At 52.2% G+C, this 23,975-nt stretch overlaps 9 protein-coding genes across 9 annotated transcripts; 5 read left to right on the forward strand and 4 right to left on the reverse strand.

The window, feature by feature from the left end:
* Positions 1–195: 195 nt before the first annotated feature.
* On the reverse strand, positions 196–1,250 carry TIF35 (translation initiation factor eIF3 subunit g; the record flags this gene model as incomplete). Its single annotated transcript, XM_051496825.1, has 3 exons — positions 196–245; positions 302–1,086; positions 1,234–1,250. 3 exons carry the CDS (start codon positions 1,248–1,250, stop codon positions 196–198), a joined length of 852 nt encoding a protein of 283 aa, XP_051352485.1.
* A 722-nt stretch (positions 1,251–1,972) lies between these two features.
* Positions 1,973–3,102, forward strand: J4E92_005445 (uncharacterized protein; the record flags this gene model as incomplete). The annotated part of the gene is made up of 2 exons (XM_051496826.1): positions 1,973–2,270; positions 2,390–3,102. 2 exons carry the CDS (start codon positions 1,973–1,975, stop codon positions 3,100–3,102), a joined length of 1,011 nt encoding a protein of 336 aa, XP_051352486.1.
* A 466-nt stretch (positions 3,103–3,568) lies between these two features.
* Positions 3,569–4,368, reverse strand: TIM23 (Mitochondrial import inner membrane translocase subunit tim23; the record flags this gene model as incomplete). The annotated part of the gene is made up of 3 exons (XM_051496827.1): positions 3,569–3,616; positions 3,670–4,300; positions 4,361–4,368. 3 exons carry the CDS (start codon positions 4,366–4,368, stop codon positions 3,569–3,571), a joined length of 687 nt encoding a protein of 228 aa, XP_051352487.1.
* Positions 4,369–4,722: 354 nt separating this feature from the next.
* Positions 4,723–5,424, forward strand: PYR1 (Orotidine 5'-phosphate decarboxylase; the record flags this gene model as incomplete). Its single annotated transcript, XM_051496828.1, has 1 exon — positions 4,723–5,424. The coding sequence occupies one exon, from the start codon at positions 4,723–4,725 to the stop codon at positions 5,422–5,424; it is 702 nt and encodes a 233-aa protein (XP_051352488.1).
* Positions 5,425–10,913: 5,489 nt separating this feature from the next.
* On the forward strand, positions 10,914–12,032 carry J4E92_005448 (uncharacterized protein; the record flags this gene model as incomplete). Its single annotated transcript, XM_051496829.1, has 2 exons — positions 10,914–11,014; positions 11,063–12,032. 2 exons carry the CDS (start codon positions 10,914–10,916, stop codon positions 12,030–12,032), a joined length of 1,071 nt encoding a protein of 356 aa, XP_051352489.1.
* Positions 12,033–12,705: 673 nt separating this feature from the next.
* J4E92_005449 (uncharacterized protein) lies at positions 12,706–14,625 on the forward strand (the record flags this gene model as incomplete). Its single annotated transcript, XM_051496830.1, has 1 exon — positions 12,706–14,625. One exon carries the CDS (start codon positions 12,706–12,708, stop codon positions 14,623–14,625), a length of 1,920 nt encoding a protein of 639 aa, XP_051352490.1.
* A 3,477-nt stretch (positions 14,626–18,102) lies between these two features.
* On the forward strand, positions 18,103–20,601 carry J4E92_005450 (uncharacterized protein; the record flags this gene model as incomplete). The annotated part of the gene is made up of 3 exons (XM_051496831.1): positions 18,103–18,468; positions 18,517–19,194; positions 19,249–20,601. The coding sequence occupies 3 exons, from the start codon at positions 18,103–18,105 to the stop codon at positions 20,599–20,601; spliced, it is 2,397 nt and encodes a 798-aa protein (XP_051352491.1).
* A 153-nt stretch (positions 20,602–20,754) lies between these two features.
* J4E92_005451 (uncharacterized protein) lies at positions 20,755–21,468 on the reverse strand (the record flags this gene model as incomplete). Its single annotated transcript, XM_051496832.1, has 1 exon — positions 20,755–21,468. One exon carries the CDS (start codon positions 21,466–21,468, stop codon positions 20,755–20,757), a length of 714 nt encoding a protein of 237 aa, XP_051352492.1.
* A 1,021-nt stretch (positions 21,469–22,489) lies between these two features.
* Positions 22,490–23,748, reverse strand: J4E92_005452 (uncharacterized protein; the record flags this gene model as incomplete). The annotated part of the gene is made up of 6 exons (XM_051496833.1): positions 22,490–22,554; positions 22,607–22,879; positions 22,931–23,099; positions 23,149–23,293; positions 23,343–23,529; positions 23,580–23,748. The coding sequence occupies 6 exons, from the start codon at positions 23,746–23,748 to the stop codon at positions 22,490–22,492; spliced, it is 1,008 nt and encodes a 335-aa protein (XP_051352493.1).
* Between the last annotated feature and the right edge of the window lie 227 nt (positions 23,749–23,975).

The raw sequence follows: 23,975 nt of genomic DNA on the forward strand, positions 1-23,975 counted from the left end.
TGATGTGTGGATCCGAGTTCAAAGCGAGCACTCTATCGTTGATATTCATGAGAAGCAGCTTCGTTTGCATTCACAAACGATAGCTATCGTCCAGCACGGAGAGACCCATATCTACAGATATCATAGCCCGTGAAACCACCCCGAACGCCGAATTGCAATGATCATATCGCCATTACAAATGCCCTTCCCGTGCACTTAAGCCTTCTTAGCGAACTCCACGCGGAGAATAAGATGTCCGAAACCGACTGATCACAAAAGTTAGCAACAACACCCAAAACCACAGGCTTATCCAAAAACTTACATCCATCCATCTTCTCACACGCCTTCGCAGCATCACTCCGATCCGCATAACTAACAAACGCAAAGCCCTTGGCGCGACCCGTCTCCCTGTCCTTGGCAAGGAAAACACGAGTAACGTGTCCGTACTTGGAGAACATGTCGCGCAGATCCTGTTCTTCGGCGAACTCAGACACGTTGGTAACGCGCAGAGTAGCGCTATCGTCGCGGTCGAATTTGCCGCCCATCTTCTCGCCTGCGCCCGCACGGCCACGCAGATGAGGAGGAACGTAGCCGCCAGAGCCGGTACCCAGACTGCCTCCTGCACCGCCGGGCGCATCGTCTGGCATTTCTGCGGGTGCGACATCGCCTTCGGGGGCCATGGTGTCCTTGAAGGGACATTTTGTGGTGAAATGGTCTCCCTGGCAAATACGGCACTTGATCTTTGCGTTCTTGAGCTCCGCCTTCTTCTTCGCTTCGTCGCCCTTGTCTTCGTTGCTGGCTTTCCAGTTGGAGACGGGGCGGAAGGCGATGTTTTCGGCGACGGAGACGGTGTCTGTTTGTGGGCCTGCGGGCTTGCCCTTTTCTTGTCCGAATTTCGCCCATTGCTTTCGTTCGGCGACGCGGGGGTTTACGATTTGCTTTACGACTGTCTTCTTGATGCGCCGTGTTGTCTTGTATTTCTTGCCGTCTTCGCCGATGCGGTAGGAGATTACGGTTTCGGTTCCGTCTTTGTTCTTGATGACTTGTTGGGGTGGGAGCGAGGTGAGAGAGTCGTTCTCATCTTCTTCTTCTGCCCAGTCGGTGCGGCTATAGCAGTACTGTCAGCCTGATGCTCTAGAACCCGGAGAAGTATATGCAGAAGCTCGCGGCTTGATGTGCGGCTTGGAGCGACGTAGGGGCGACATGGGAGGGCGGTAGGCGTAGAAAGGCCGAAAAAGGTGCGCATAGACTCACCCTGCTGTTTTGGACATATTTGCGGTTGTGGTTGTGTTATCGGGGGTGTCGGGTTGGGAGGTAGTCGGGGTCCCTTATGATACAGAAAGTGAGAAGTGGCGGCGGCCGGTGGGGCAATTCAATGTGTGCGGTGCGCCGCCAAGATTTCGCGCTAATAGGTGTTGCGACTCATCACTCCCTTTCACCAGCTTCGTCCAACCATGGTACACTCTTATTTCGACGACATGGATGGCTGCACCTCTTGTAGGTTGGTCATCGTTAATTTGCTTCATGTCTATTGCGACATCAGGAGTCAGTCATGAACTGAGTCACTGTGTATGCTTAGGTAGAGTATACTAGCAACAGTCATAGCAGTAGCTCGGGCAGGTCGCATTAGTGAAATCATACTCAAGCAAAGAGCATGTGAGTTGGAAGTCATTACGGCTTTCACTCCATCGCAGATAGCATTCTACCCCGGTAGCTATAGATCTGATCTATTTTGCTATAGGCAATAGTAGATATCCCTACTGACTTTTGTAAGCCTGTGTAACCTTGCATTCATACTATTGAACGGTAAGGATATTAGAGCGAGATGACTGGGGAAGTGTGTGCGAATGAGAGTGCGCTGGGCGCTTGTTACTCCATCTTGATTGCTGTCCAACGTCTAGCAAGCTTCAGCAGCCCAGTGCTATGTCTATAGAAGTCTACAACGCTCAGTGCAGCACGGAGCCACTTGAGCATGTCCACTGAGCACAACATCATGAGCGAAGCTGAACATGCTGAAACCTTTCCTTTTGAGCGTCTACCCCTGGAGCTACAGAGACACGTCCTCACCTACGTACTCCCTCAAAACCAGAGCATAAAGTTCAGATGGGGACCATATCCCGAGCAACCCGACTACAGACCCAAATGGATCATCGAGACGCGACCAATAGGCGCCGTGCTTCCTTGGGAGAACCATCACGAAAGGGAAATGAACGGTAACCAGCACATCAGTAACAGTCTATCTGACTATGCCGCTTTGATACGCGTGAAGACCCTAGCACAGGAAGCGAAAGGTAAGCTACGAATCTATGGGTAGGGGTCCCAGAGTCAGAACATGAACTCTCCTCCCTTCCTTCCTCCACTTCATCCCACACAGCCCAATCGTCCTTCCACTAACAAAAGCCCCAACAAGCCCTCTTCCTCCACACCAACGAAATCACCCTCGTCATCACCTCCAAACAATACACCTCCGAACTGCACTTCGGTCCTTTTAAGCTCGATTCCCGCCGCCTCAACGTACACACACTGCGCGACATAGAAAACCTCCGCATCATCCTGAACATCGGATCTGGGGATAGCACGGCCGCGCCGTGTAACCGGCTGCGGACGCGCTTACAGCAGATCGTCACGCAACTTACTCTTCACGCCGAGGACAAGGATCAAAAGTCTCTGTTGAAGAAACTTGAGATCAGTGTTGCGGTTGATGGTCTTGATCTCGTGGATGTCAAGGAAGTCGGGCTGGAAGATGTGGATGATGGACCTCTTGGGTATCTGGGTGCGATGGACATGGCTGGGTTTATGGAGCCAGCTCCCGAAACGAATCCTTATGTGCCGCATTTTATGTTCGCACTTGAACCGCTCGTGGGACTTTTTCCCAGTGTGGTTGTTGAGAGTGTGAGGGTGAGGGGTGTGCCGAGCTGGTTTGCTAGGTGTCTTGAACTTTGTGTAAGGGGTCAGGGTGGTGAGTTGGTCGAGTTGGACTGGGGGTGTGATGTTGTAATGAGGCAGGTTGGTGTGGGCGTTGCGAGGAAACGCCGGGTTAGTGTTACGAGGAAGATGTGGATGCAGCCGGTTTATGACTGGAGGCGGTATGCTGAGGAGAATGGGATCGAGGTTGATGATTGAGATAGGTAGACTTTGGAATGCAGGAGAGTTGCAAAACAACCTATTCATGCTTGATCAAATATATCATTAACTTGATTCTCCATTCCATCACTTTCATCTCTACATACACATATACATGTACACAGCACAACAGCCCAGATTGTCCGACAAGAGGGTCGTCAGGCCGCTGTTCCAAATCCAACCCAGAGCCAACACCTAGACCTTTTTCTAAGAGACCCTACGTAAAAAGGATCTTATATCCTCCCGTATCATGAACGCCAGCTTTATTGTACAAGTTGGGCAGGGCCCGCAGAGTGGTGAGGAGGAGGGTCATGCGCTAAGATCGACTCGTGTAAATGCGGGACAAACGTCGAACTGCAGTAGAAGGTGAGAAAAAGATTGCTGCGCCTGGTTTCGCGATTGGGGCTCGTCAGGGTAGCGGTAGAACGGTATGTATTTGCTGTGCGCAATTCCTTTTATCTTTGCTTTAGTCGACTTGTTTTAGGTCGGGCTCGAAGAAGACTTTTCGTGTTATCTGGTGGGCTGTTAGCTTTCGTTATAGCAGAACCAAAAACTGGTTGAACATACCGCCCATCCTCCCGCTACAGTCGCGCAGATACCCGAGCTAATAGCCATCTGCCTCGTCCCTCTTGTGCTCTTGAACAGCGCGCCGCTCAATGCGCCCGCCACCACGCTGTTGCTCATATCGTGCTTGCCGCGGTAGTACCCAATCGTGCTGTTCATACCATTATACACCATAGCAATCACGCCCGCGCTGTTTCCCAGAAAAGGACCTCGCCGTGTTATCGCATTGAGCACGCCGTTGATGCGCAACCGCGGGGGCATGCTGGGTGGGTTCTTTTGCAGGCCCTCGGCGAGACCCCACGCTCCTCCTATCGTCAGCGCCGTCAGATACGACACGCCCGTGCCGTAACATAAGTCGTCGGACCAGCCGCGTGAGGGCAGAGCGGATTGTGCGCCGGGCAGGTCCGAGAGGACGCTGTCTTCGAGGTTTAGGTAGTCGAGCGTGTCTTGGTTGAGGCCGGCGAGGGGATGCAGTTGTGAGGGGTCGAGCAGGAATTCTGAGGGGTTTTGGATGGCCGTGTTGGGGTCGAAGGGTGTGGGTTGGAAGCTGTCTTCTTTTACGAAGTCGGCATTTTGGGGCGAGGCGGGCGCGGGTGCGGTCTCCTTGGACTTGCGTCCGGTTATTGAGTCCCAGCTAGCATTGAATTAGCATTGCCATTGCTGCGGTTTGCTGGGTAGGAGAGAATAGACATACATGGTCATGTTGAAGATGTCAGGTTGTGATGGCGGCGTAAAGAAATGTTGCGCCTGATTGTCAACAGCCGCACGAACAAAATCCCCCAGACGCCCGAAAAACCTCTATCAGACCGACGCAGCTAAGAGAAACAGCAGAGAGAGGCAGGTGGCAGATGCGCGGGTATGGGATAGCGTGGGGCGGGCGTTCGTGATGCTCACGAAAAGTTCTGGCGAAGCAACTTGGGCAATGACGGTCTCGGTGCACGGCCCACCTTCTCGAAGCCTCCCTGCTTCCGAGCTCGGAAAGGAACGAGATCGGAAAGAAAAGTTCAGACAGCCTCACCCACTTCGGGATAACGACAAACAACAACAAATCTGACTATGGCGCTCCCCGAATACAAGCAAAACTTCCTCAAAGACTGCGTCTCAGCCGGCGCATTGAAATTCGGCACCTTCACCCTCAAGTCCAAGCGCATATCACCCTACTTCTTCAATGCCGGCCTCTTCCACCGCGCCGACCTGCTCCGCTCCATCTCCTCAGCCTACGCCCACACACTGAAGAACCACGGCGACTCGGACCCGTCGTTCCAATGGGACATTCTCTTCGGCCCAGCCTACAAGGGTATTCCCCTCGCAGCAGCCTCAGTCGACAAGCTCGCAGATCTGGACATGGCCAAGTACGGACAAAAGAGCTACAGTTTCAACCGCAAGGAAGCGAAAGATCATGGTGAGGGCGGCAACATCGTGGGCGCGAGTCTGAAGGGGAGGAAGATTGTTATTGTGGATGATGTCATTACGGCTGGTACGGCGATTAGAGAGGCTATTGATATTATCAAGAGGGAAGGGGGTGAGCTTGTGGGCATTATCGTGGCGTTCGATAGGCGGGAGAAGATGCCTACGGCGACTGATGACGATGGAAAGCCAGGTCCCAGTGCGATTGGTGAGGTTAGGAAACAGTATGGGATTCCTGTGCTCGCTATCTTGACGCTGGATGATGTTGTGGAGTATTTGAGGAGTTTGGGTGGGGAGGAGGATCTCAAGAGGTTGGATGAGTATCGGGAGAAGTATAAGGCGAGTGATTAGGCGTATCTGGTGGGGTGTTTACGAAGTTATGATTATGGGAGTATGGGTGATAGGGAAGGGCGGCTGCAAGAATACCCTAAACGAACAAGTTGCATAGCCACCTCGATGCATATCTCAATCCAATTCGGGAAATCGCTATTATCTTCGCTGTCATCTTCGCTGTCATCTTCGCTGTCAACTTCGCTGTCATCTTCGCTGTCAACTTCGCTATCGCTATAATATGATTCAGGATAGAAGCCGGGCGGAGTGCTGAGCGCAGGATGAGCATAATTCTCGGGGTCATAATCTGGCTCATTCTCGATAAGGTAATGGCGTTCCGAAAATGCGATCCACGGCTCCTAAACACCAGGCAAGGCATTAGCTACCGAATTACTTTCTGACGGGTTGATTGTACCCCTCGAGGAACCATGGATAGGTGGTCCTCAGGAGGTTAGGTAAGCACTTACCTCGTGCATATGCTTATAGATATAGTCATCCAGACTGTCCAGATACTCTCTCGCATCTTGCCTCCACTGTTCACTTCCACTCGTATCTCTGAGTACCTCGGTGAGGTCAAACTCTATGTTGTCGTACCTGTTAAACGGATGCCCCCATTTGAAACGCAAATGCCCTCCTTCGCGTTCATATGCCTGGAGAACAGGTCTCAGGAGTTCGATCCACGGGACCCACAAGTTTAACCTGACCTCCTGTTGAACCAATTCGATATGGAGACTAAAATTCCTCTTCTTCCTGATACTCATCAGGGTCTTGACAAGCGTCTCGCCTTCTGCATCGATGTCTGTATTGGATTCCCAAAGACAAATATACAGTACCTGCAACACATCTGCGGGGATAAGTCCAACATCCCAAATATCTTGACAGACGACTCGTTCCGTTGATGCTATGGTGATGTATTCATCTGGACCATTGCCATCAATGTCGGGATAGCTGCCAGAATCGCTACGGTCGGGTTGTACCTCGTACCACTTCACCATAACTTCGTGGGCTATTTTCAAACCCATGAAGCGGCTTTGAATGAAGTGCGGCAACTCTCTGCGGCAAGTCTCAGCCTTGAGACGGTATTGCATGGACTTTTCATGATAGTTGATTGCTTTCTTATCCCAAATATAGTCGAAGATCATCGCTCTCAGTTCGGTCGGTAGACGGGTCTCTATCTCACGGGCAAATTGGAGATTCCATAATTCGCTGTATTTCGTGACAGCGGCCGGCCATTCTCTAAAGCAAACTTAGTGATTAGTCTACGCAGTTTTTGTTTCGTACAAGGAGAGAAACTCACTCTCTGAGGATTTTCGTTTGCTGTTTGGCGGTACGCCTCTTTGGGGCCTCGAGTTTGCTGCGAATGCTGTACGTATGTCAGTCTCTGCGGTTTCCTTTACGTAGGTGGTCTTACTCCACGAGGGTCTGGTACGCGGCCTGGACATCGTCCTGCTGGACCGGCGGGGAATTGGCAGAATGAATAGGGGCCGCCTTTGGCTTAGACTTCGGTTTGGTCCTTCGGGCCATAGCTGGCAAACAAAGAAATGGTAATCGAAGTGTTCACGTCTCTATGCGTGCTGTGCAAACCCGCGGGAGTGTTTAGGTGTAAAGTGCGAGTGTCACAAAGTTGGCGAGGGGATGCACGACGCGTCGCTAGCGCGTCTCAAAACGATTAAACACGCGTGTCCCTTACTTCCCCATGCCAAGCAACCCGCTTGCCGCGTACCGATTGCAGACTTCAACCGGCAGCTACGTGCAGACATTCTTTGCCCATACACCGATACTACTCGACGCCCAAGGCGCAAACGCTAGCAACAGAGACCAGCCTAGCGAAGATATGAGAGCAGCGGCGCTTGCGGGCCGCAGACCATTCTCCGTCGGCGGCACAGTGCAGATGTGGGGCGGCATGCGCTGGAAACCCTACTTAGGTAAGGCAAGGCAGACACCTGCAATAGAGATCAGCGTATCGGAAACAATACACAGTGGAGCAGTGACGCTGTTACATTGAGATGAGAAGCTGAAAGGATCTTTAAGTTTCGGAGACTTCTTTTAGGCACCCAAATTGTGACAAGAAGACGAGGTTCAAGGGCATGTCCAAGAGCGCTTTTCTGTCTCCATTATCCCTCGTTCTGTACTCTACTCATTCAGTGAACGACACAAACACAACCGCGAACTCGACATGCATCACCTCCGTGATGCTCTACTGGGCGCCTCACCGGAGGGCCCTCCCGAACTCAACTACCTAGACAATGTGGCTCATGACGTCCTAATGGTTCGCGAAGACGTGGCGCGTGGGGAACTTGACGGACTCCGCGGAACAGCCTTCTATAATCGAACCGGGGTTGTCAGTGAGCGATACTGCAGCTTAGGAGATGGTATAGACTCTCTTGTGCACCACATCCACTCTGCGTGGCACATGTATTACCAAGTTGCTTTGCACACGGCGTATGATACGCGCGAGCAGGACCGCTTGGTTCTCGATATTGTGCGAATCCAGGGATTGGGGCCGTTGACCAGGCCCGCTACTGGGCACTACGGTATCGACATCGCGCGAACAGTAGATGGAACGGTGTGGAACGGTCAGTAATATCCCCGTACAAACTTTATGTGAGACACACACTGACGTTGTACACCAACTTTTAGATCTACCCTTTCTAGCCACTGACATGACCGGATTCTGGATCGAGAACTGCGCGGCCTTGAAGAACGCCCAACGACTGAACCTCGCATCCTTTCTGGCCAAGCTGGCGTCGACTCGCGTTAGCAAAGATCGAATCTGTCAGATCGCTCTTCTGCTGTTCAGCTCCACTTTTGAGGGAAGAAGCAGTATCGACGGAGGGCAGCCAGACGAACTTTCTACACACCAGACGATCTCGACTCTCGATCTAACGCAGCTCATGCCGTCTGTGTGTGCGTGGATCAAAGAGGCGGGTCACGTTCTTGTCCAACTCTCTGAACTCTCATGGAATGATTGTCCCAGTCATATCGGACAGGGTGGGCAACACTTCCTTGAATCCGACTTCGGGAAGCGGTCACCGACTGGTTTCACCCCGTGGAGATGGATGTATTGGCTCAAACGTCTTCATGAAATTCGTCAAGAAGCGAAAGAGGCAAATGAGAAGACTCTCGAGGAGCAGACTACTGAGGCTATTGACCGCATGGTCAGCCAAGTACACGATCGTAACTCGGGGATTCTCAGGGCGTATCAAGATGGCGGGGACTTCTTGAAGCTGGACGATCATTTGGCGTGTTTGAGGGGTAGATAGATCAATAATAGGCTGTGTATCCATGACAAACAATTCTGTACACGTCCGTGATGACGTGGGAGTAGTGCAGCTTTGAAGAAGCCGGAAGTCAAATATGCGCCCAAACAGCCCCACGCGCATGGATAACACGGCGGACATGTAGGGGACGGTCCGCGAAACCCACATCGGGCCAAAAGTGCTACATGAAGGCACATGTAGCGCGGCAATCTTGTGCTAAGCACCCCATATATGGCGCGGCAATCTTGCCCGAGCGTACTAGACACATGCAGCGTGGTAGGTAACTTTGTGCTAGACGCGGCGCAGCAACCTTATGCTAGGAAGGCATAGGCAACACCGCAACCTTTGTTTTAGGCCCATGCGGCGCGGTAACTTCGTTGTAAGTGCATGCGGCGCAGTAACCTTGTACTGGGTACATGCGGCATCGCAGCCTTGAGGATTACGATAATCCTTCGAAACAGTGAACGTTCTTTGGCCTCTGGCTGGAACGCGACTGAAGATCTTGTACTCGTTTCTCATTGCTTTCAGATAGAACATCACCTGGGTAGGAAAAATCGAAAATGTGTTATGGCGAGCAAGATTGGAAAACGAATGTAATTGTAGTAAGTGATGAGTATAGAAGGAATGCTGCCTTCAAAATGACCGTCGTTTCTGATGCCTCTCGAGCTCCGCTGAAAGCCATAGCCCGTCAAGTATTGCGAATCGCTCATATGCGACTACCACCAGTCATGCGCTTCCTATCTGCATTCCAAGACCCCGTTATCCTCAGACTCCCGGCAAACTGTAATTTCTTATCAACTGTCCATTCAAATAACATGTCGCGTAGAGAATCACTTACTTCTCTCAAGAATATAGCCCTGCCGATAGAACTTGCACGAATCGCCAAGCTTGTGCCTGCAGTTGTTGGGGCAGTTGCATGCACTGATGGCATCGGGGGCAATGCGGACGTCTCTAGTCTCGTTGAGAACTGCCTTCACTTCGGTGCTGGTTGTTGCTGAAGGGGCAGCTATAGCCTGTGCGGCGAAGAGGGCCACAGCGGTGGTAGCAAGGAGGGTTTTGAAGAACATGTTGAGATTGTATGATGGAACTGAGACCGGATTTGCTGTTTGTGGTAGATGGTTGGAATGGTTTTGTTTGCGGTGGGGAATTGTGAAAGAGACATGCTTCTCATTATATGCTTTCGAATTCCAAATACCAACTGCTTTCCCAGCACTTGATAATGGTTTTGCTGCTGGCTCTCAGGCCAGTAGATGCGTGTGCCCAGTCCCAACATTGTTGGAAGGACGAATAAGTCTCCACTGACCGACCGGCCCGTTCCTACTCGCATGCTGATGGGTCATCTTAATCCTTCAAGAAACTATCTTGATCCTTCGTTTCGCTTCTTCAGGCATCACATGTTGCTTTGGGGGGCGAAAGCGCCTGTTCCAAGCTCACCTAGGGAATTGCACCGCCGATGCTGACCTAAGTCGAGCTTAGTGACGGTGTTGTCTTCGTAACGCTGTCATGTCTTGCGGCGGCGTAGTCTTCCCAACAATACCGATGTTACTGTACTCGAATCTTGTAGCCGGTCCGAATCGTTACAAGCAAAGATCTGCGGTACTCCGTACGATGTAATACCCTACTACATGATCCACACTCACAAGAGACCCTCGAAATTCTTGCTTTCGAAGCGTCGGTCCCATTCCCGGACACATTCACAAACCTATCATACGCCTTGCAGCCTATACATCATCCTGACTGCAGTCCAAGTTGTCTCAGTTGGACTTGCATGGAGGCATTTGATTGCTGATCTTCTTCATGTTCGACTGAGCTACGCCTCAAGACATGTCTTATGAAGCTTCCCAAAGCAATAATGATAAAGTCTATTGATGCTCAAGCAACAAGTACTGCAGCATCAACCCGTTTACTGGATCGACTCAGGTGACCAGTAATCGGCGTCAAGACCTGAGGGTGCTGTATTGACATCAGCTAACCATCAGCCTATTACTCTCATTATCTGAACGTACCACATGTCCATTTATCTAGAAGTGTGTTTTTCGCTACATTCGTCTTGGTACCATGGGCTCACTCAGCAGAGCAGACATGCCAGCAGAGAGGAACTTTAGCGATGAGATGAATGAGGGCTCGAGCTGGCACTCATCCAGTACATCGAGTGAAGAGAGCATATCTCCGGTCACACCATCTCTCCGTGAAAGATGGAGAGCCTGGAGAGGTTCGGTGGCCTGGCGCCGACTACCACTACCGAGGTTGATGGATTCGACTCGTACGAAACGGATGGGTAGATGGCCATGGTGGAAGTACTTCCCGATAATTGTTGGGGTATTGTTGGTCTTCGGCATCATCGTAGGAGCGTGAGTGGTCCTATTCGCCTTCTTATGAACCTGACTGACTCGAATCAGGGTGTATATATACCTCATCACCGCCCTCATCCATAAGTTTACTCCTCCACCAAACTACAGCGGTCTTCAACACATCGTCGAGAACTGGGCGGCACCGGATACCTACGGTGCCCATGAAGTTGCCTGGCGGGACGACTTCAGCCGCGACATCGTGCCTAAGAAGTGCCATTCACACAATGACTACTGGCGATCTATACCGCTCTTTAGCGCACTTGCAGCCGGTTGTACAAGCGTGGAAGCAGACGTGTGGCTGGCGGACGACGGAGCGCTTCTTGTGAGCCACTCATGGGAATCGACTACGCCACCGCGGACACTGAAAAGTCTTTATCTGGACCCGTTAACGTGGATCTTGACCAAGCGAAATGTCTCCCAGGCATCTGTATACCACAGAGAAATTGGGGTTTTCGACGCAGACTCAGACGCTTCTGTCGTTCTTCTAGTTGACTTCAAGAACGATGCGTATGCAATCTGGAATGCGCTCCTGGCACAGCTACAGCTTCTTCGGGATAGAAACTGGCTCACGTACTACGACGGCGAGAAGATGCATCATGGACCGCTCACTATCGTCGGCACAGGCAATATCGCCCTGGAGTCTGTCCTATCGAACCACACCAATCGCTTCGTCTTCTTCGATGCGCCGCTTCTGTCTATTGCCACCGGCAACACTACTTTCAACAATACAAACTCGTACTACGCCAGTGTCAGTCTCAAAGATGCAATTGGTAAAATTTGGTTCAACCGACTGAGCGCAGAGCAAGAGAAGATCCTGAAAACCCAGATCGAGATGGTGCAGGAGACGGGATTAATGAGCAGATATTGGGATACTCCTGGTTGGCCGATTAGTCTGAGAGACATGCTGTGGTTTAAGCTCACGGAATTTGGCGTCGGAGTGCTCAATGTAGATGACTTGGTGTCGGCAACGAAGTGGAATTGGCATCAGTGCGTCGTCGCTGGCATGACCCTCTGCTGACGTCACGTGCCAAAGAGCCGTTTCGGGACAAGCTCATGACGCACAGAGCCCATGCAGAGAGAACACCTCTGTGTCACCGCACCGGCATCAGCAGCCAACTCCCTCGCCCTTATTAGCATGCAGAAAAAAATGAACTTACATGGAAATGTATACTCTTGGTCGATTGAATGCAATGGCGACAGCTCTGCAAGCAGGGCAAGGAGATGCACGGACACGTATGCACCAACGCGTCTCTAGCGCGCCGGCACAACTGAACACATGCGCTTCACGGCGAAGAGTACACCGTCGCTTGTACGCACCTTCATATATTTCGCCGACACGTGCTATAGTCGCTTCTGGCGCTACGGTTACCGGAAGTGCTTCGACCTGTACTTTCTGTTTGATCGGCAATGGAGCTTGCCTTGGCAGATGGGTCACTTCCGTTACATCCCTCCACACTGGAGAGGTGTCCTTGCGCCGGCTTCACCATGGCGGTTTCATGAACAACACACTTTTTGGTGGCATCACCACACCCGGCATCATTTCCCTCATCATTGCATGATACCTTAATCCGACTACATCGCAAACCTCCCATTCAGGCCACCCACTTGGTGCTGGCTGCTTACTTCTCACGACATCATTTCTCCCATTGTACATTCGATGAGAGACTACAGGTCTGCGCGTTTATCTCACAATGCGTAGGATTAAAGTGCCCCGCGGGGTGCCATACCAGCGGCCAATGTCGAGACAACATAAGCGAACCCTTATATATGCGCTTCTTTCGGCCGTCGCGTTCGGCGGGTATTACTGGCTGTACGCGCAGCCCACCGATGCGCTCGCTGTCGCATTCGAAGAGCACGAAGCGTATATGCACGATGGATCGAGTCTCGCGCGCATCAAATCCGAGCAGTCATATGATTGGCGAGAAGCGCCTTTTGTGAACACGATCACGTCCTACATACCGCTGCCGACTGCCGCTCCTCGTAAACTCCCGCGCGTCCAGTCCGAAGACTTCCCCGAAACAAGCGCGCAAAGAAAACAGAGGGAACAACGTAGAGTCGCCGTGCGAGACGAATTTAGGCATAGCTGGAATAATTACAAGAAGTTTGCGTGGGCACAGGATGAGCTTAAGCCAATTACTGGTGAGGGTGAGGAGTCGTTTGGCGGCTGGGGTGCCACACTCGTCGATTCATTAGACACGCTGTGGATCATGGGACTCAAAGAAGAGTTCGAAGAGGCCGTGGAGGCCATCGCGGCCATAGATTTCGGCAAGACCAATCTGACCACCGTAAGCGTCTTCGAAACGACTATCAGATACCTTGGCGGGCTGCTGAGCGCATACGACATGAGCGGGAAGCCTATCTTGCTTAAGAAGGCGATACAACTTGGAGAGATGCTGTATCGAGCGTTCGACACGACGAATAATACACCCTTGGGCTGGCTGAACGTGGAGGGCGTCAAGAAGGTACCCAGGCTGGCCTTCTCCGCCGAGAGCAACATTTGCTTTGCCTGTCTCGGCAGCTTGACCATGGAGTTCACGCGGCTGGCGCAGGTCACGTCAGAGCCAAAGTACTACGACGCGGTTGCGAGAATCACCATAATGATGGATCGCGCGCAGGATAGCACAAGGCTTCCTGGCCTATGGCCAACTATGGTGAATGCCGCGAAAGAAGAATTCAATCAATCTCGCTTCTTCTCCATCGGCGCGCTTGCTGACAGCACGTATGAATACTTCCCCAAGATGCATGCGTTGTTGGGCGGGGTGGAGCCTGCGTACGAGAAATTGTACCGCGACTCTGCGGAGATGATTGACGCATACATGCTGTTCCGACCCATGGTGCCTGACAAGTTCCACGGAGAAGACCTACTCCTGTGTGGTGATGTTTTCACACACGGCGAAGAAGCCAAACTCGATCCAACCATGCAACATCTTACGTGCTTCATTGGCGGCATGTTTGGTCTGGCAGGTCGCCTATTCTCTGATCCTGACCACGTGGATCTCGGCGCGAAGCTTACCAAGGGATGCATATACGCCTACGCCGCCACACAAACTGGTATCATGCCCGAGACATTTGATATGGTCGCCTGTGACTCCCGGAAAACCTGTCCCTGGAACCAAACAGCTTGGGAAGAAGGTGCGCTATATCATTACAGCAGCAAACATGTCGAATCTTTCAACGATGCAGTGGAAAAGTACAAGATCCCACCTGGCTTCACCAATATCCGCGACAAGCGGTACCTGCTCAGACCTGAAGCCATCGAGTCCGTCTTCATCATGTACCGCATCACTGGTGACCGGCAGTATCTCGATGACGCGTGGGACATGTTCACCAGCATTGTTGCCGCAACTCGAACGCCATATGCCAACGGACAAGTCCGAGACGTCACATTCGTAGCGCCCAAAGCTCCAGGCCGGGCCTACAAATCCGTTCCTGGTGTGGGCGACGTACCCTACACACGCGACGACAATATCGAGAACAAGATGGAGAGTTTCTGGACAGCGGAGACATTGAAGTATTTCTACCTCATCTTCAGCACACCGGACATGATTAGCTTGGATGATTGGGTGTTCAACACTGAGGCACATCCGTTCCGGCGGCCGAAGCCAAGATAGAAGAAGGTTGAGGACGATGCTGGGGCTAGGGCTAGGATCGATGAACAGCGTAAATAGGATCGCTGGTATCATCTGAAATGAGTGAGCAAACACTCCATCATCGCTATCGCATTTTGGTAGTGCGTAGCCGGAGTATTGCATTGGTTGGCGTTGTATGGTAAGCTTGGATAGCTTTGATGGATTCTTTACACTACATTACACGTTGTCTCTCTTTCGCTGCTTTACCGACCGCGTTCCTTTCTTCGGCTGCCAGCGTTTCTTGGATCAAGATGCATCACCAAGCTATTCCCTCCTCCTCCGCTTATTGCGATACTCGTCCTCACTCGTAGGTATTGTGAAGTCTTCCTTCCTCTTGATGCCTTCGCTGTTTCCTTCCACAGCCAAAATCGTCTCTACCGGCCCAACTGTCACGACCGGCTCATCCGCCTCCATCTTCTCAATCGCTAGGATCTCCTCTTTCTTCAACATCTCCTCCTTCTCCCTGATCTTCCTAATCTCTCTCTCATCCATAAGGTCCTCATCCCTCAACATCTCCTCGTCCTCAAGATAGTCGTCCGGCTCTGGCGTATTCCCCACTACCGTCTCGAAAACCACCTGAAAACTGCCTTGTTTCACGAACCGCGAATCAACAAGCCGATCCCACTCCTGCGCCACATACCTGTACTTGTCTTTCGTACTCAACCTAGGATTCACATGCACCACTCCCCTCGACACCGCCAGTAAGATGGGATCCTGGTACGAAGACAACTGCGGATGGTCCTTCAACATGCCTTTTATAGCACCCCAGGCTGTCTCGTATATCGCAGTCCGTGTACCCGTATATTTCCCTTCAAGCCCGAGATACCACGAGTCATCCGTCCAGCTAGGCCAGTAGTCTCGCACAGCCCCGGTCTTCCCTTTGCGCAGGCGCTCGAGGAAGCCAGATGCTGGAAACGCGTCGCGTGACGTGCAGACGCCTGTTGGAGGCAAGACGCGGGTTGGTGTGTCTAGCGACAACCCGGAGACGAGCGCGAGACCAGAGTCCTTCCACGCGCGGTCGAACGCCGGTTTCACTATGTCGTCGTGCCAGATTTTGAGGAATTCGGGGTCAATACAAGGAACCATGCTTGCGTGGGGGAAGATAACGAAGAGATGCGGACACGATCCCATTCCCTCTGTCATGTGGTCTTGTCCTGGTGTCGTGCTTCCGAAGAGCAGGGCGCGTTGCACGTCTCGAGCCGTGACTGAGTGCCCGTGGAGGGACAGGTAGGCGGCGATGCGGTGCGCGTCGGCTTCGTCGATTGGGTTCACGGATTTCAGGTTCAGTGTGTGGGGGATCCATGGGGTTTGCTCCCAGGTTAGGCGTTTGGCGAAGGCGAGGGAGGTGGGGAGGCAGAAGGAGAGGGCGCTGTAGCATTGTTCGGGGTTTACGGTGGGGGAGAGGGCGGAAAGGCCGGGGATGGAGCGCTCGTGTGTGGAGGACATGGTGATGTTGGGGTTGATGAGGTCCGGATGGACGAACGGCTACGCAGGGAGGGTTTTGTAAAAACCGTTTTGTTAGAAATTTCCGGACTATAGGGTAGGCGTGAGAAGTGACTAGAGCATTGTGGGTATGTATGTTTTGCCTGGACATGTAGTGAATGGTGTAGATGTTACTAGCCGATGACGCACATGTTCTTCAAGATTTGAGACAGCTGAGTGAAATAGTTTTGTGCTTGTATGTTCTATCAGAATCGCCATCCGCCAAAATTGCGCTGGAACCCAACAGCAGAGAATCCTGCATAACAAGTAGCCTCCCGAATAACTCGCTATATCCTTTTTGAAGTGACAAGAATGATAGAGCGTTGAATCAACGACCGGGCTGCGTACAATCGATGGAAACTAGTGTAGTTCACATCTCAACAAAGATATTTCTCAGCTCCCATATAGTTAGTAAGAATCATTAAAGGCCGTGGCAGTGGAGAGAAGCGACTCTCAAAAAGATTTTCTTGGTGTACGTGGTGCGACGCAAGAAGCTCGATCATTCCTCGAAAGGTACTGGGAACGTGTTTGAGATTGATCTAGGCTGTGAGCCTTGCTGTAGAAGCTGATACATTTCGACTTGAAGACATTGTGACTGAAGGATACAGCGCCTTGATTCTGATGAGACTTCGAGACACAATGGATGCTTCGTAGAGTAAAAGACCTCAGCGTTTGAGAGTGGACTGATGAGCTAGACGAGCTTGAGGTTGGTTGACAATCACGACCTTGCTGCACACGTTCCGAGAGATGGGTTCCTGGATACATGCGCCATTTGAAAACTGGACTATACTGGCTATGTTGATGGCTCGTTGCTATATTGCATGACTTGTATGCAGAGCGCTTGCCTGCAGATCTGAGTCAGCGTGGAAGAATGCCAAGATGGCTGCCTGGATGTCAGCACTAAAGATCATCCTAGTACTACATGTTAAGTACACTGCTGGGCGCTCTTCTTTGCGACAAACCTCATTTTTCTTACACTTTATTGAAATGTCTTATTGTTCGTGGAAGAATCATGGAGGTGGGTGTTGCATCGACCGGAAACCAGCCTAACGGAATCTCGGGCTTCGGCAGCTTATCTTTGCACACCACGGCGACACTGCGGGCCTGACTGCCGCATTCTGGTCCACGACTCCGCTGCTCGCGGGAACGCCGCCCACATCTGCGTGCTTCAATCCTCCAAGGCTTCATCTTGTGATGGACAAGCACGACCTAGCGGGCGCCACCCCCACTTGGCAACGCTTATCGTCGCATTCTCGAGGACAACGCCAAACAACGAACGCCCCAATCGCACGAGACAGGATCGTCTGTCGCACGAACGCCGAGGAAACTTCCCTAAATTGCGTTGCAATAGTTCGGCGACACCAGGTCTGCCCGCGATTGGCTTGTCGCGCGGTCATAAGCACGGCGAATGCTTCTTCCGGGCGCATTCGATATCGTGTCTGCGGATGATGCCATTCAACCTGGTGGCGACACCATTCCGTTGTTTACCTAGGTATCGATCGCTATCAGCCTACCGTTGCAACATGGTGCCAGGCCATCCCCTTTGGAACGGCATCTCCGACACGGGATGGCACGACCTCGTTATCCCCGCAGTTTCCTGCCCAATATACGGTTGCAGGCTTCGTTTCTGATATGCCGGGTGTTCTAGAATACGAAGGGAAGAAGTGATAGGACCCACGGGTTGCACAGTTAGGTTACCTGCCGTGCCACCAACATCGCCTTGCATGATCTTTAGATACCCTTCTGTATTCGGCCGCTTCCTGACATGGGACACCTGCCCTTTCAAACCTAGGAGTGGCAGTCCTATCGCTCCTGCAACAGGGGCCTTATCTGACGTGCTATTGCGCGCAACCTCGCCGCAATCACACAGGTGAAGGCCACGATAACGCGTTTGCACTAGAACACGTGAGCAGTTGTATATTTGAGTAACAGTACTCCCCGCTCGGACAATGAACCAAACCACTACCGCGCGCAACCATGGCAGCTCCTCTTGGTGACGTGATGGTTATGGGCCGCCCCGACGCCGTCGAGGGCAAGGTCGTCAATCTCCCCAGCCACCAGGCTATCAACGACTTCAGCGAAAAGAAGCATGCTGCCCACGACGGAGACATCGACATCAAAGGCCCTTTGGACCCTGAGATCAAGGCCGCTCTTCCCGAGTACGACGGCGATGGGCACGACAAGGACGGCGACGGTGAGGACCATGTCATCGTTACTGGCGCCGATGCAGCAGCCTACCTACTGCCTATGCGAGACGACTTCGTGCCTGCGTTGACTTTCAGGAGTCTGCTTCTGGCCACCGTTCTATCCGGATTCCAAGCCGTCGTGTACCAGATCTACCAGGTATGTTAATATCTCCACAGGTTGCGTACCTGAAAGCTGACGAACCAGTTCAAACCCACTCTCGTCACCATCCAAGGAACCTTCATCGTCCTCATGGCCTACTTCCTTGGCAGGGGATGGGTCAAGCTACTGCCCCGCGGAGACAAGTTTGAGGCTCGGTGGAGGGAGAAGGGCGGAGTCGGCAAGGCGCCCATGTGGATTACAATCATGTCCTTCTTCAACCACGGCGAGTGGAACTTGAAAGAGCATGCCATCACATCCATCACCGCGACTTCCGCATCGATTGCTGCTCCCGCCAGTCAGGTCTTCGCTGCATCTGACCTCTTCTACGACATGCCTTTGAGCCCTGTCACAGTCATCTTCAGCACCATTTCTATTGGACTCTTTGGATACGGTATCTGCGGTATCATGCGCCCCATCTGCGTATGGCACGTTGACTCGGTCTACTGGAGCAGTCTTCCTACAGTCAAGGTCCTCCAAGGTCTCCACTGGCAGAGCGTCAAGGATTCAAAGCCTCTCCGATGGTTCTGGATTGCCTTCTCCTGCATGTTCGTCTACGAGTTCTTCCCTGCATACATCTTCCCCTGGTTGAACTCTATCTCGATCCCCTGTCTGGCTGCCATGCATGCGACTGGAAACACGGCGGCTACGCTTACCAACCTCTTCGGTGGTGCCTCAAACAACGAGGGTCTTGGTTGGTTCAGCATTTCGCTTGACTGGCAATACGTAAGAAGGCGCTCCGAAAGACTCATGTTCTGCAGACACTAATCGCTATTACAGATCACTTCCTTCCAGTCCTCGCTTCCGCTCAAGCTCCAACTCCATCAAGCTGCCGGATTCGTGTTCTGCTTTTTCATCATGCTCGGCATTTACTACGGCAACGCTTGGGGTTCGAAGGACCTGCCTTTCATGTCAACACGTCTCTTGACCCAGGAGGGCAAGCAGTACCCAAGCGAGAGCGTCTTCATCGATGGCATTCTGGATGAGAAGGCTCTCCTGCAATACGGTCTACCGAGGATTACTGGCACCTTCGCATACGCCATGTTCATGGCCAATGCTGCGATCGGTGCCCTCATCGCCCACATCGTGCTCTTCTGGGGCGGCGACACAGTCCGAGCATTCAAGGATGCCAAAAAGGGCAAGTTCGACGATCCTCACCACGCGCACATGGCCAAGCACTACAAAGACGCGCCGCAGTGGTGGTATCTAGCCGTACTCGTCGTCAGTTTCGTGCTCGGTCTCGTCGTCGTGATCAAGGAGAACGTCACTCTCCCCGTCTGGGCCTACGTTATCGCACTGGTAATGGGCACGATCATCTCGCCCTTCAGCACCCTCCTCTACGCTCGCTTTGGTAACGGTATCGCAACCAACAACCTGTCCAAGGTCATTGCCGGACTGATCCTCCCCGGCCGCCCCATCGGTAACATGTACTTCGCCGCGTGGTCCCACAACGTCATCAACAGCGCCGTGCAACTCAGCATGGATCTGAAACTAGGCGAATACCTCAAGATCCCGCCCCGCGTGATGTTCATGACACAAATCTACGGCACCGTCCTCGGCGGCTTCATCAACTACGCCGTCATGATCTCCATCGTAACAGGAAACAAGCACCTCCTCGCCGATACCGACGGTAACGCATCGTGGTCTGGTGCAAACATCCAATCTTACAACACCAATGCCTCCACCTGGGCCCTCGCCGCTTACCTGTACAAGCAAGGAAAAGCCTACTCCATCGTGCCTTTCGGTCTCCTCATAGGCGCCGCTATCGTCCTCGCCCACCGCATCTTCGTTCGTTTCGTGCCTAAGATCGGTAACTTCTCCCTCCGCGAGATCAACTTCCCCCAGTTCATTCAGTACGCTGGATACATTCCTTACAACCAAAGTCAGACATGTGTCCTGCTCAGCTGGACGATTGTGGGTTTCTTCACACAGTTCTACCTTAGGAACTACCGTCCCCGCATCTTCAAGGACTACTCGTACCTTATCGCGGGTGCGTTTGATGGCGCGAGTTTGACATGCTTGTTTATTCTGTCGTTTGCTGTGTTTGGAGCTGGTGGGCCGGCTATCCCGTTCCCGCAATGGTGGGGTAACAACGTCGCTGGTAACTACGATTTGTGCCCTGTGGCGGAGTAGAGATGAAAGACGCTTTACAGACGGAGGTCGAGGCATGAAGTATGTAGTTCACTGTCGCTTTAGATACCATTCACAATTATTTCAGACTACCATGTCGAACATGCTATCTACATACCCCTTCCACCACTTCTAACACACATCCCCCATCCCAATCTACCACGCAACAGGCACACCATCATACCTAAAAAACCTCCCACTATCCGCCTCCTTCAACCCCCCCACAACCTCCAACATACTCCCCACACTAACACTCGCCTCAATCATCGCGCCCTCACCCCCCATCCTCGTCTTCACCCACCCAGGATCCATGCAAATCACCCTTACACCCTGCTTCTTCAAATCCTTCGCCTGGTGCACCGTCAACATGTTCAACGCCGCTTTGCTCATACTATAAGTACAGCATTTGGTTATATCCGTTGCAACAGTCAGACTACCGAGCCCGGACGACATGTTCAGCACCGTAGCGCCGCGGGCGAGGTATTTTTGTAAAGAGGAGACGATTTTCGCCGGGCCCAGCACGTTGGTTTGCATGTGCTCGTTCATGCTTTTCGGATCGAGCGTCAGCGATGTGTCGCTGGATGTGGCGTTTATGCCCGCGACGTTGAAGAGGTAGTCGAGTGATGCGCCGCTCTTGGAGAGGATTTCTGCGACGCGGAACTCGATGCTGGAGAGGGAGTCTAGCGAGGAGACGTCGCATTCGATGATGTGGATTTTGGGGTTCGTTTTGCTCATTGCTTCCAAGTCGGCGTTGTCACCTGATTTCGAGCGTACGCCTGCGATGATGGTGTTGTCGCCCTTCGCAGCCAACTGCCGCACGAATTCCAATCCAATACCGCGATTCGCGCCAGTGAGGAAGTAGGTTGCCATTTTGTGTGGAGGTTTTCTCGATCTTGATCTTGATGTAGTAGAAGGGATATGATGTGATTTTGGTTTTATAATGATGGTTTGGGCAATTGGAGCGGAGGAGTCTGTGAGGGCTCGTAGGGGAAGCGTGGCTGGAGCAGATTTCCGCGGTACAGTGGGTTGTAAATGGGGGCGCGAGAAGTTCTGGGATGCGGACGAGCGACTTGATGATGTACTTCGCCTCCGCGGACGGGCTGATGTGCTGGTGGATGTGGATGTGGTGTGCCGTGTGGCATGCATGGGGGCTGCTTCCACCGGGTAAATCATGGTGGTGACGTGTGGTGCGGAGCGTGGGAGGAGGGGAAGTTGGATGCAAGTTTGGTAGGTCGTTGGATATCAGATATTTTGTTGGCAAAAGACCTATATGTTGTTCGTCGATTTGGTTATATGTATATATGCACGTACCATCTGTTCGCTTGAAGGAGCTGGTTGGCGGACCCGTAAATTGGGGTCGGGCGTGTCAGACCTGTCAACTCTGTGACATGGGGCTTCATGCGACACGGCGTGTCGACCAGAACGAGGCTGCGATGTTATGCTTTCGCGGAAATTGTGTCTCGAGTTCCCTAATCCTATGGCTGAAATGATCGTTTAGTCGTCGTGAGATTTGCAGGATCGAAATGCCTCGGGCGAGCCCGACGCCAGCTGGTGGGATTCGTCATGCGATGGACACGCGACCATTTCTTGGATCGTGACGATGCATTGGACATGAAGATGAGTTAGTACATGTGGAGAGATATGATTTCGTGAATTGCATAATTACTATTTCGTGCGTAACTTATAAATATTACCCGTAGCATTGGCACATGATGGAAGGGAAAGCGTAGCTTCACACTCTGATCGGCCACTGACAGTATCACCGTCTCGACTGTCTGACGCGTGTAGCGTGCCTTTCGTCTGGTATCTGACCCACTCTTGATGTCTCCACTTGTCTGCCACTCCCATATCCAATGCTCCGCATTCCGACCATACACCATCGAGGTCTTGTCTACTCCATATGGTCAATCTTGCGCTTCTCGCTGGCGCCCTTCACCACGCTGGATAGATCGACAACTGTTTCGTGTTAGCAGACGAACTGAACTTGACCAAGACATAGTCAACTTACGAGGTAGATCGAATGGGAAGTCGACACTAGCCAGCATAATGGCGAAGAAGATGTACCATCCGCACATACACGTGACGAAGGTGAAAGCTCCAGCAGCTTCAGCGAGCTTGACAGCAAGAGCAGCTTGGCCATTGGCAAGCTGGAAGTAGCTTCCGGCAAGGAGACCAAAGGCGGGTACAAGTGTGAAGAAGATGAGGAAGAAGATGAGGTTCGTGCGGATGGAGCAGACGAGGTAGACGAGGCATAGAATGCCCATCATGACGAGGAAGTATGCTGTATCAACCGTTAGAGGTGCAATTCCGAAACATATTGTAGGCAACGTACCAAGGCCGACATTGAAGCCCACAGACTCGAGACCTGTGCTGCCTTCGACACTTGGATCTGCGTATGCGGCGTATGAGTTGTAGAAAGGTTGGAGAGTTGCGGCGAAACCGAGCCAGAAGGCACCGAAAGAGCAGAAGACAACGAAGGGGAAGGTGTTGCCGAGAATCCACTGTGGTAGCGGTTAGTGTTTGCTGTTACAAGTTTCAGGACAAACATACTTCACCGAGGCCACCGAGGATCATGAGCAGACCACCGCAGAAGTAATACCACCCGATGCTTGCAGATCCACTCCCACCAGCGCCTCGCCATCCCATAAGGGTCATGCTCAATGGATGCAGCGACAACAAGAAACCGATCAAAGCGCTATGCAATGTCAGCAACCACGAACTCGAAATGTGTAATGAGAACTTACAGAGGTGTTGGGTTACCGAACGTCTTGCGCAGATCTCCCTTTACTTTGTTCGGAGGTGACAAGTACAGCTTCTCGAAAAGCTCTGGCGAGATGGAGATGCTACCTGCTGTTCGGATTTGATGCAGCGCAGTACCAGAGTCGGCCGAAGCATCGAGGTGTGCGTGTCCTCCATATCCATTGCCGTAAGCTAGAGAGCGTCAGCTGAATTCAGAAGTACGCGTCGCAAAAGTGTCTTACCATCTTGCCGAGAAAAGTCCTTCTCCAAAGCGTTGGGGTTGTCCATCATTCGTGTCGTCGACTCGTTTCTCGCGGTTGATCCAGCTGATAGAGTCTCCGCGTCCCGAGCCGTAGTCGCACCGAGATGGGCGTCGTTTGTTGCGTACTTGTGGTCGTGGTTGGAAGTCATACAGGCGATGTGGTTATCGAATAGACCGCTTCCGTTAGAGTTAGTATTAGAGGAGGATGTTTCGTGATGATGGCCAGTGGAGGAAGTGGTAGTTGCTGTAGAGTTCTCGTAACGTGACATAGGAGGCTAGAAGATGGAGGATAGGATTGATATAGGTGGGCAGACAATCTTCATTAAGAGTGTAGGTAACGTAACGATGGTGCTCCGCAAACCTTGAGGCACGGATT

The sequence above is a fragment of the Alternaria infectoria genome (genome assembly GCF_024043175.1).
Source record: "Alternaria infectoria strain BMP 0036 chromosome Unknown scaffold_8, whole genome shotgun sequence".
Lineage (NCBI taxonomy): Eukaryota > Fungi > Ascomycota > Dothideomycetes > Pleosporales > Pleosporaceae > Alternaria > Alternaria infectoria.